At 37.1% G+C, this 12191-nt stretch overlaps 1 protein-coding gene across 4 annotated transcripts in view; it reads left to right on the top strand.

Annotated features, from left to right (window-relative positions):
- UPF2 (UPF2 regulator of nonsense mediated mRNA decay) overlaps positions 1-12191 on the top strand; it is a 54116-nt gene that overhangs the window by 33133 nt on the left and 8792 nt on the right. For all 4 annotated transcript variants that reach the window (XM_071424099.1, XM_071424102.1, XM_071424101.1 and 1 more), the window contains exons 16-20: positions 1885-2024; positions 3017-3121; positions 4031-4129; positions 4810-4977; positions 9427-9568. In XM_071424099.1, the coding sequence (XP_071280200.1) occupies positions 1885-2024; positions 3017-3121; positions 4031-4129; positions 4810-4977; positions 9427-9568 (654 nt within the window). The remainder of the gene's footprint in view (positions 1-1884; positions 2025-3016; positions 3122-4030; positions 4130-4809; positions 4978-9426; positions 9569-12191) is intronic.

Raw genomic sequence — 12191 nt, forward strand, 5'->3', positions numbered from 1 at the left:
GTATATGTATTTATGGAGTCACATGGTGCAAGATATGAGGAAGAAAATCATTAATTTAATCAGAAGAATGTAGTAATCACACTAATTTCAGGAGAAAACAGTTGGGCTGGCAGCACAGCTCAGTTGAAAATACACTGATTAGTGAGTATTTAAACAGTTATCAACATATTAACCTTTACACCTCTTGTACATATCCCTTCTTAGAAAATGTTGGACACTGCTGTGCTCATTGCTAAATGGAGTTGTTTTCTAATCTTCCGTTTTTATTTGAAAACAAACTTGTTCATTAAAAGATTTTATATGCAAATTTTACACTACACAAGTGTTAATTAGAGCATTTCACCTACTTGGACACATTCTAAGAATAATCCTTTCATTCAGTGAGATGAGTATGTCTAATAGCCACATAAAAGGTTGCAACTTCTGTTTTAGGAGGAACCTTTTTTAAAATAATGCTGTTTATTTAATTGACATGCCTTGAAATTCCCTATGTAGTAACTGAAAAGCAGATTAGAATTCCTCTATGGTGTCATCTAAACTCATGGTTTTCATGCTCTTAAAATGATAACCAAGAAGAAATATCTGAGTTATATGAACTGTAATATTCTTTTGAAAGGCACTCAGCACTTCCTTCCTACAAATACCAGGAGCTTCACAAAACTTTACTCTGGCTGGCCCTAAGTGCAGTTGGTCTAATGTCAAAAAAGGAATGACAGCCTGAATAATGACTGTGTTGACTCCTCAGTCAATTCCTAGAGAAACTAGCAGTGTAGAAGTCTGACATGAGCAGTCCTCTGGAGAATTAAGTGGCTTTGTAAATTAAGAAAAGAAAAAAAAATGTATGATTTTTTTGTAAATTAAGAAATGAAAAAAATTAAGAATTAATCTTTAAGATTAATTAATTAAGATTATGTAAATTAAGAAATGAAAAAAAAAAAATGTAGTGTATGCTGGAAGTTTGGGGATTTTGCACTGCATGGCTTAAACATTGCAGCAGTCATTCTCTAAAAACAGGTCTTAATTTTTTTTCCTGAATCAGAACCATGCTCAATTCTTAAATACATTCTGATTGAAATTTATATCTAAGACTAAACTGGACACTGAAGCACTGGAAAAAGCTAAGACTAATTTTTTACTTCTGTGGAAATGGCACAGATAATGGTATTAGATTGAAGGATGCCTTACTGAAAGAAAGGAGATATTTATGTTTGATATTTTACACTCAGAGTAAACTAAAACATCTTGAGGGACAGAAGGCAAGCAGGTCAGCAAGAGAAACTGCAAGATGAACTAAACACACAGTGTAGGAATGTCAGAGCTGTCTGCAAGGAGGATGAGCACACCAGACTGTACTTGTGGAAGAGACTTTGCTGTGCCAGAGATTTCATATAGGCACCCACATCCTCATGGCTTCAAGTGCAGCCTCAGAGCATTAGGACAGGGTCATAAAGGTTTATTATAGGCTGAGAAAATTGTTGTTTCAAAACTGTTAATTAACAGTAGAGGGAAGTACTGCAGCAAAGACTGCAGGGGCTCCATGTCTCTGGTTCTGCTGATTTTGTGCAGTCTCTGTAGTTTGGTATTTTGTTGTGTGTGTCAGTAGGGTCCACATTTAGTTTGAGGATGTATTGAGGCAACTTGGACAGCTTCTTCTGCTCTTTGGGAGATTTTAAACATTCTTTCTAAGGTTTTCCTCCTTTTCTGACAGGACATTATTACCCTTTATGTCTAAGCTAAGTATATAGGAAATGTTTCATTCAGAAGTCAAATATTTTAAGTTTTAGTGCTCAGTAACAATGGACTTTTGATGTGAGTTTCCACATAAAATTTGAGTGGTTATATGTGTTCTAATGTTCTAAGTCTTCCTCTTTTTCCAAATTTCAGGAATTGTGAATGACAAAGATTCCAAGGATTCCATTACAGAAGGAGAGAATCTGGAAGAGGATGAAGAAGAGGAGGAAGGTGGAGCAGAGACAGAGGAACAATCTGGAAATGAAAGTGAAGTAAATGAACCTGAAGAAGAGGTGAGCTTAATTATTACCTTGCCTCATGTAAAAAGGAGTGATTTTGTTTGCTTGTCACTTTCTGAAGCCCTTCTAAGTCAGAGTTAGGTGAAATCTGGGTGTGCACAGCCCAGTTATTCCCATCCCAGGATATTCCCATTCCAATTCCATGTATGTGGAAAACTGAGTGTCTGAGGCTTATTTTGGCAGAAACTTGAACCTGACAGCTTTGCTCAGGGTATGTGCTGCTTCTCAGCAAGAAGATACCTTCAGCTTTTGGCATGAAAAAAACTCACTTTCACATGACTTTCTTTATCTGTTTTAGAAGCAAATGTATTGACTAAATGTCAAAGCAGTCATTAGGAAAAAACAACAGGTGTTCAGAGTATGTCTATGCAATATGAATAAATAAAAGATTTATGAAGCATAAAGCCTTCCTTGTTTACTGTGCTAATAATATTTTCAATCAAAAGTGGTGGAGCCAATAAAAAAACCACAAGTACGTAGAGATTCTGATTTGTCACTATGACACAGCAAAGCTGACGTGATAATGGTATTGTTACAAGAAAATGAGTTCATCAAGGAAATACAGAACAGTTTTTCTCCATATGCTTGGGCTGGTTGATTTATTAATAAGCTTTCTTTCAATAGATGTCTCTCAGCACTGAAGGTCCTGAAGTTTGTGCCTTCACCCATAAATTAGTATTAATTTGAGGAAGGCACCTCTGGAGATCTTTGTATTTCCCTTCTTTGAACTTGATGAGTTCTTCTTCCATTCCTCCAGCTTGTGCAGTTCCCTCTGAGTGGCAGCATGTATCAGCCACCAGTCCCAGTTTTCTGCTGTGCATTTGTGAAATTAGTAATAAAGCTGAGTTCAGATTGAAACATTGAATAAAAACCAAACAAATTTACAAAGACTTAACTAAGCAACATGAAGAGTTTAGGAAAATGTTTGAGGAACCTAGCTGTCCTTCTTGTTTAAAATAGTCAGCAGTTAACATTGAATATTTCAGGAGGGCTCTGACAATGAGGAAGAAGAGGGTGAAGAAGAGGAGGAAGAGAACACTGATTATCTTACGGACTCCAATAAGGAAAATGAAACTGATGAGGAGAATACAGTATGTATTGAGCTGGAGATAAGTGAATTGAATTTGCATCTTTGGTTTTCTTTACTCAGTGTGTTTTGCCAGTGCTGCTCATAACGTATCTGGAAAAATACAGCAAGGTCACTTCCTGCTATTCTTTCAAATACATTTTATAGCTTATTTTCATGTATGCATACTTTGGTTATTACCTTTTGAAAATTTTTATGCTGTCAAATTTTCTACAACTTGTTTTCTTAAGACTGTGAGCTTTCAGAGGTAGCTAGACTGGGAAATATTGTGTAAATGATGGTTTTGCAATGCCAGCCACAGTAGCAAACTGGTAGGATAGAACAAGGTAACCAGTTACACTCCACTAGATCTCAAAACAGAAAAGGAGATAATCCAAGAAGTGTGAAATCCCTACGGTACAAATTTGGGATTGACAAGATTATAGTATTTGCAGCTAAAGAATCCAATGGTTGAGCCTGAATTGCAGTTACATAGTAAGGAAATAATGAACATTATAGAACAATGTGTTACAGTTCTGACATTTTTGTTGTCATGTTGTGCTTTCCAAATAATTGAAGGGTAGGCTTTGTCCTGAAAATATCATCTAACTTCATGGGCTTAATGGAAAATGGAATTGAAATAGGTGTGTTAAGGATACAGACTTTTTTTATTGCCACATCTTGAATGTGTCCCTGAACCTGCACACACACACACACACGTCTGTGAGAATGTTATGAGTGACCATAAATCAGCAAATATGCCTTTCAAGAAAATCATCAAGGCTGAAAACTTCTTTCTTGAACAATTTGGTTCTATAAACCTTTGGATTGTGTATGATACAGAAGCAATAAGGATATTTTTCACTTACTTCTAGACTGAATATTCATATTTCTGAAACTAATGTAATGGATGATTTTATTCCCATTGCAATAGGAAGTAATGATTAAAGGAGGAGGACTGAAGCACGTCCCTTGTGCAGAGGATGAGGATTTCATTCAGGCCTTGGATAAAATGATGCTGGAAAATCTTCAGGTATAAATGGTTATTTCTTAATTTGATGTACAGCTAATTGTAGTTGATTTTTTTTCTTAAAGTAAATAAGTGATTAATGCTTATGTTACTATACTAAAGGAATGAAGACTTTTTTCCTTTGTTTTGGCCTCTTCTCTGACTTGTTTGGCTTTTAGTAAAATAGCTGTTACTTGTATTGTTTGCCCAGTGAATACATGATACACTGACATATATTTTACAGAATGAGTAATGAATGCATCAGATACTGTGCAAAACTTCTGACTTAATCTTAGGTTTTAATAGGTTTAAAATGCAGATACATTTAAATTTGCATAAGCTTTTTAGTACTTTGTTTTCTTAGTCACATCTGGTAAATATTTCAGTACTGAGTAAAGCAATCCCTGTATAATAAATGTATTAATAAGATGTACAAAAAAAAAATCTTGAATTAAGAATGTATGTTCTGCAGTGTGTCTCATCAGGGCTCTAGATTTCTTTCCCTAAGAGATTGCCCTGTAATTTTCTTCTTTACAAACAAGGAAAACAAAAGGAAAATATAGTAAGCCTAATAAATGTACTAATATATAACTTAATTTTCCTGGAAGGTTAAACCTTGTCTTAGTTGTGAAAATATGAATGTTGCCAGCCTGACTGACTGTGTCAGCATCTGATCATTTATAGAATTCACGTTTTTTCCATAGCAAAGGAGTGGTGAATCTGTTAAAGTGCATCAGCTGGATGTTGCTATTCCTCTGCATCTCAAAAGTCAGTTGAAGAAGGGCCCCCCACTTGGTGGTGGGGAAGGAGAGTCAGAGTCTGGGGACACAATGCCATTTGTCATGTTAACAAGAAAAGGCAACAAACAGCAGGTAAGGGATAGATACTGTTTAAATAAATAAAGACCCTTCACTTCAAAAAAAGTAACACAGAATTTTTTATTTCTTCTTTCATTTCTCAAAATCCGATACAGACAACTTCATTTTGACACATGAAAAATACCATATATAATTTCTTGGGATTCTTGGTTGTTAATAGAAATGATGTAGAATAATTCTGTGGTCAGATTACACCATTGCTATTTACATTTGGTGATTCTACCAGTAGGTCAGTGGTATGTCTTACATGTATTTTAGATATAGTTGTGGAAGATGAAGAGATGTGGTTGGTGGACTGCCCCTGAACATTGAAAGGACTAGGAAAAAAAAAAAGGAATGTTCCAGAATCTTTAAGATTCTGCAGCTTTTCCTGAAAACATTTTCAGCTTCAAATCAAAATATATTGTCATTGCTCAATTCAATTTCCTAAGTAACTGCCACTTGGCTGAATTTATTCAACTTGCAAAAAGAAAAAAAAGTCATCCCTCAAGACACTTTTAGGGGATTATTCCAGAATGCATGGGGTGAATCTCTTGGAGAAACTTAAAGGAAAATCAGGTTGATAAAACAAACTAACTCCTTGCTTCATGCAGCTAAGCTGTATGTTAGCCTTGGCTCTTTTCTCCAGTGTATGTTTGAATTTTCCTAGCTCAGCAAATGCACAGTACACAAGTCTCTACCTAACACATTCCACATGTATTTCTTGTCATGGTTTGGGGCTTTTAAAGAATCTTTTCATTTTGGTTGTATAATTTGATGAAAATAAATTACTCTGAATTTACATGGAAAGCATAGCTAAGAATTGTTTCATACCATCTATCTGAGCCTTTCAAGTGTTTAGATCCATGTAATTACTTGGTCTTTACATTTGTTACCTAAATTGGGACAGTAGTGTAGCTGTTGGGGTGTATAAATCTGGAGTAGGCTCCATCTCTCCATTCATATGAAACACATTCCAAAAATTAATGTAGGAAATGGTTATTCTGTTTTCCTGGAACTTCAATGTGGCATACAAAGTTCTACAAAAGCTCTGAGTGGGAGATGTTTAATTGTGGTCATTGGTCTGAGAAGAGGTTGAAGAGAATTCCATTTTTAAAAAAATGTTGGTCAGCTTTTTCAGGATAATTTACTAGGAGTATCTGTAGTTACAAGGGATTTTTGAATCTTCATATTCCATGTAAAGGGGAAAGTATTGCAGAAATGTGACTTAGAAAAGAAAGCAGAACTTGTTCAGGAGTTTTCCCTGTTCCTCCCCCAATATTTGGTTTTTGGAGTAGGCTCTTCCTGCCAAAACTCCTCTCAGTGTTTCTAGAAATGTAGAAAACAGTTGCTTTATAGACTACTTCAGCTCTTGAATTAATGAAAGCCTTCTTTGTCCATAGTTCTGTATTCAGGAAAAAAATGCGTTTTAGTACAGAGTTTTAATAGAAAAATAAGCAGGAAAGAAGAGGTGGAGTTGAAAAGAAAATAATTATTCCTTCTTACGGTGCTCCATTTTAAATCTGCATGAGCAGAATGTGCACTGAGTTTTAAAGTGATTCACTGTTAAGTTATAGCTGTAAACTTTCAGATTTTTAAAACAGTCAAAAGAAGTTTGCAGCAGCCTGGGAAGCTGTAAGTAACTTCATCTGCACAGTCACCAGAGTGATAAATGACATCAGCCTACTTGCTTGCTCTGCTAGTCATGATTTCAGTCTCTGTGTTCTTTGTCAGTGGTGCTCCTGAGACAAGAAATGTTAAAAGAATGGAATGTGCTGTGCTTCCTTCCCTAGGGTAATGTTTGGTAGTGGAGTTGCCAAATACTCAGCTGACATGTCAGTGTCCACCCAGATTTTAGTGCAGCATTGACAGTAGTTCTTTGGAAGCAATACAAGAGCAACTGATTGGTATTTACCAGCTGCATGTATCCAAATCAATGGTCATTGCAGGCTGATAGTGACAAGACACTGTATTTTATCTTCAGAACATAGAAAACTAGTGGCAGTAGAACCTAACATGGTTGTTTGAAATTAGGATGATGGCATTGCAATTTATCCATAAGTCATGAGAGAGCAAGGGGAAATTAAGTTGGCATCATAAGGGATCAGAGCTGAGCTGTACGTAATACCATTTGGTGTTTCTGAACCAGAAGTTTTATGCCAGGTAGATATGAACTGAAATGAGATATAGACAGTAAAAAGAAAGTCAAGAAATTTGGTTACTGCCTAAGACAAAAGATTACCTCCCCTTTGAAAGATTTTTTAGCAAGGCTTCATAAAAGAATGATAATATCAATGGAATGGTCAAATCTCTCCCTGAATGTGAAATTTTTTATATCATTTATATCTTCATCTTTATTTCATGGCATTTTTATAAAATTTGTGGTCTATTCTTCTGAATAATCATTTTTGATCTTCTTTCAGTCCTTCAGTTTGACATCCTTAAAGTGAAATCCTCTGATTTGATGTGAATGCCCCCATGTCACAGGTTTCAGAAGAGATTTTTGATAGGCCTTTTCACTATTTGCAAATTGGAAATGTTTCAGTTGTTCAGTAATCATCATATCCTGTAGTAATTGTCATCAGTGACTGGATTTCAGGTGGCAGCTGATTGCCTTGAGATAGTGACTCAGTGGTGTTTTGTTAATTGCCAGGCTGTTGTTTTTCTCTATCTGTTTCTCTCATTTACACCCTTCTATAGTTCAGTTTTCTTTTTCTACTTTAGGCTTCCTGTCTGAAAGCACCAATCCCATCTAGCTGGTAAATCCATAGAACAGAGAAAATATAAAGGACACATTAAAATGGATGAGGAGCTTAATGGTGAAGCTGAGGAATGATTTTTATCCTGAAATGCTGCTAATGGATTAGTTATTGGTGTAGTTTACCTAAAGTTCATTTGATGATATCTGGGAACCTGCACAGCCTGCTCAGCAATAAGTAACCAGTGCTTACTCTGCTCTTGGAATTTCAACTTCCATTTCTGTTCTTCCCTGCACACCTTAATAACAAGCTCATATTTATATTCAATATAATATGCTACTACCCTCATCCCAACCCCCAGAAAATCTCATCTAAATACATCTTGTAGTTGGTAGGGTTTAGGGATTTACTGTACCCAAGTTTTTCTCAGGTCTTTGCAAGAGTCTGTCTTTACTGTTTCAAAGACAGTTTATTTTCCAGTGCTTCATCTGAGTCTTCTCACACTCATCACTGCTGCTAGTGGGATATTGCTCTCTGAGCAATATACCTCAAGACTGTTTAGTGATTATTGCATTAAATACTGACTCCAGGTGGTGAGGATTTTGCTTTTACTGTAAACCTTCTCAGCAGAGGTTTTGATAATTTATATCTCTCTGCAGCTTTTGACAGTGTAACAGAAAAGAACACTTAGGAATTTACTTCTGTTTCTTTGGAAGTAGATCTCCCATGATGAGTAACAAGGAGCAGGATTCAGAGTAGTTCATGGAATATTGAGAGTGATTATCCTTCAGTGCATTACCCTTCTTATGGCATAGAAATACTTATTTCTAATGGATGTGAAGTTAAAGGAGGAAGAGAGATTCTTCTAAATGTTTGCAAACTTTAGCATTAAGGATTTTCTTAGAACTGTTGTTTCAGTTGTGGATAAGATTAAGAATTATTTCTCTGTTCTGGAACAATTGTAAAAAAAATAGATATGTGGAAGTAACAAAATGGATTTTCTGAGTCTGGGGAAAAAGAAATCACCTTCCCTACATCTTCCTGAAAATATCAGCTGGATTTCCAGAGAGAGGTATTCCTGTGGGAGTGCCAAGCTTACCTGGTGTGCCTTGTGGCAAATCAGATAATGGGTTTAAATCAGAATGGGTGGTGGGCACATTTGGGTATGGGGGAGGAGGAAAAGATCAATCTGACACCTTGGTTGTCTCTGGGCTAAGCAGTGGGGAGCCAGAATTATTGTTAAAAAGAAAAGTACTGGCCAGGAAATTCCAGGGAATCTCTGAAATGTTTTTCCTCTGTTATCACAAGGGGCAGTGGTAGATACTCAGCTCAGGGGGCTTCATCTCTTTGGAAGGAGGAGACCCAAAGAGGGAGATGCAGCTTTCTGAGCCAGCTGTGGTGCTTCTACCTCAAGACCAGGGCAGTTCCCTGTGGGCAAAGCAGCTGGTATGAGAACAAGAAATAAAGCCCATGGCTGTGCCTTCCTAGGGAAAGACAGTCAGTTTTGTTCACATGAACACTGTGTGTAATAGGTCTTGAACTTGGCCTTGTTTGTGTGTTCTCTGTCTTTAGCAGGGCTTGCATTTTCTCATGCTCCTTTATATGAAATAGAGGTTCAAAACAAACCAACAACTCACTTCACATTAGGAGCTTCTGTAGGAAGTACCTCATTGAAATAACCATACCATTTCTGTATTTTGGCTTGTTTTGTATTGGTTGGGTTTTTTCCTCTGATGGGTACTTAAAAACTTCTTTTCATTTGCAGTTTAAGATCCTAAATGTACCAATGTCTTCCCAACTTGCTGCAAACCATTGGAACCAGCAGCAAGCAGAACAGGAGGAGAGAATGAGGATGAAAAAGCTCACTTTGGATATCAATGAACGGCAGGAACAAGAGGACTACCAGGGTAAGAAAATAAATCGCCAAAGATTTAGTTTTTATTCTCAGGAGAGCCTCTGTGCATCTGCAGGAAGCATTATTTGTGATGATTGGGAGCTGAAGTTCTGAATATTGATTTGCAGTCCTTATGGGAAACCTGTATTTTGGTTTTAGTCATTTCTTGTTTCCTCCCTGGTCTTTATACTTGAAGAAGTTTTTGTAGCTGTTCCATGAATAAGAATTTTCAAGTGGGTCTCAAATTTCAGCATTTTCATTTATTCTGGGAAATGGGAAGAACTGAGCTTGTTCTTTAAAATTAAGGTAATACAAAATCAATGTGATGTTTACTGCAAGGCAGTTGAGTTGGATCCAAGATGAATGCTGTGCAATTTAAGCTCTGCTTATAAACTATTAATAGGTGTTCTAGATATTACTAATATTTAGGCTCCTTAGTCTTGCAAGTCCTGTAACTTCACCAGAGAAATCTAAAATATCACCTCAGCTTTGTATTGTAAAGGTGCTAGGAGCCCTCAAATCTGGAGTGTAAGCCTATATTAACAAAGTGAGAGTTTTGTGCAGATTACATGATTAATTTGTGCTTTGAAGACATGCAAGTCAGGCCCTTTGGAAGCTGGGCAGATGGAAGCAAACAGTTAATCCAGCAGATCATGCAGTCCCCAAACAGGTGCACCTCATGTGTTTAGTTGTTGGGTGGTTTGTTTTGGGTTGTGCTTTTATTCACATTCAGCTTCCCTCGGCCTACTCAGAGAGTAAACAAAGCCAGACCCATGCAGCTGATGTCTTATGTTACTGTTTCCATTGAACATCTCAGAAGTTTTTGCTCTGCTTCTTTTTGTAAAGGTGTTGTAGTCTGGTGGTAATCACAGTGTAAGTAGTTAATTAGCAGGAAATCTCATTTAAGGCATTTAGTGAAAGGTCATTGTTCATCAAGAAGTGGGAAATTAAAGCAGTTTTAATTTTAAAACACTGTGCAATCCAGTACTTCTTGCAGATCTTCTATAGTACCAGAATTAAACTTGTAATTGTAGGAAGGAGTATCTTCCAAAGTGAGTGTCTGCAGAGCTCTCAAGTGGTGACACAAGATATTCTTAGTGTTGAACATGGTAATTAGCAGAAACTTTCCTGAGACACTGCTCTTATAAAGCCCACTTGTTAAAAAGGTAGAGAGAGACTCTAGAATTAGACATTCTAGTGCTTCTCTCAGACTTGTTCTGGGTTTTTCCTCATTAGATACTTCTAATATTTCTACTGGTCAAGGCATTTGGGTTTTATACTGTTGTATGACTTTGTTGATATCTAAAATGAACCTGTTTAATCTAGGACTTTATTGTGAGCAATTGTGCTTTATATCCAAAAAAGGATCACATTGATTTATTTCTGTTGGACAAAATCAGAAAACTGATACAAATTGATATCTGGAAATAGGCTTTTTTAAAAATTTTCTCATAGATTTTTATTTAGTTGCTGTGTATAAAACAATACAGGAAGGAAGTCAACACAAAAGCAAAAGATTTTTCCATAATTGACATCCCTTTTTAAAACAGCTGTTGATGCATCTTAACCTGGGTAATATACAGAGTAAAACCAAACTAAGAAGGACCTTTTAATCAGGCTAAATTAAACAGACCAAATTACATTCACCTTTGGAACAATATTTTATTTAGATTTAGTGCAGTTGATTGTTCCTTTTGAAGAATCATCCTGTCTGTGACAAGTTGGTAGCTACTCACTGAATGAAAGTGTTGGGTTTAAGTTTCTCTTTCAAGCTTTGAAGTTACTGAGTGAGAAAGAATTCTCAATTTCTGGAAGGATGCCTCAGGGCTGTCCCAGTGTTTGCACATGTACTTGTTGTTCTTTTCATCTGCACAGGGTAGCTAATAGATGGAAATTCACCAATGTACTTCAAAGTAGTGTCAGATAAAGATTTAATGTTTCAGCAAGGCTTAGTATATTACAAAGATTTTTTAATTTAAAGAACTATTAGGAACTTGGGTGGTTCTCTAGTTTAAGCTGGTACTTTTCTGTGCAGATTATTTTTTTTCTTCACTAAAGAACCAAGGAGCTTTGGTGATGTGCCTTCAGCTTGGAATACACCCTGTGCTCCCCTGCCATCTCTGCCTTCTGTTACATTCTCCAGTTCTGAACTCCCCAGTCCTGTATTTCCCTTCCCCTGCTGTGTGGCAGACAGAAGAGGCAGCTGTGCCTGTGCTTGTTCATTCAGTGCCTGCTGCTCCCCCCTGCCTGGCAGGGTGCCCTCATTGCTTTTCCTCCTGAGTCTCCTCACTGCCCCCAGAGCTCTCTGGGCTGTGTGGAAGGTGATGTTCCACGTTTACCAACACGGGCTGTCAGTGGCTGCCTTTGCCAGGTGCTGAATTCAGTGTACAGAACATGCATCCAGGGCTCATTGACTGTTGGCACAGATACTGGATCAGTCACAGTTTCCCCATTTCTCCAAGACTGGGGGGATAACTTCACTGAACATTTCACCTGCATTCTGTAAATGGTGAGGGAACCTCATCGGAGTCTCTGGTTTGGCCCCACTGAGAGCAGTGAGTGTGCAGCAGGTGATGGGTGTGTGTCTCCAATGAGATTACCAGAGACTGGAGAACCAGACAGAGCAGACTTTCAAA

Source organism: Agelaius tricolor, unplaced genomic scaffold, assembly GCF_023055355.1.
Source record: "Agelaius tricolor isolate 1412-34295 unplaced genomic scaffold, bAgeTri1.0.p SCAF_3, whole genome shotgun sequence".
NCBI lineage: Eukaryota > Metazoa > Chordata > Aves > Passeriformes > Icteridae > Agelaius > Agelaius tricolor.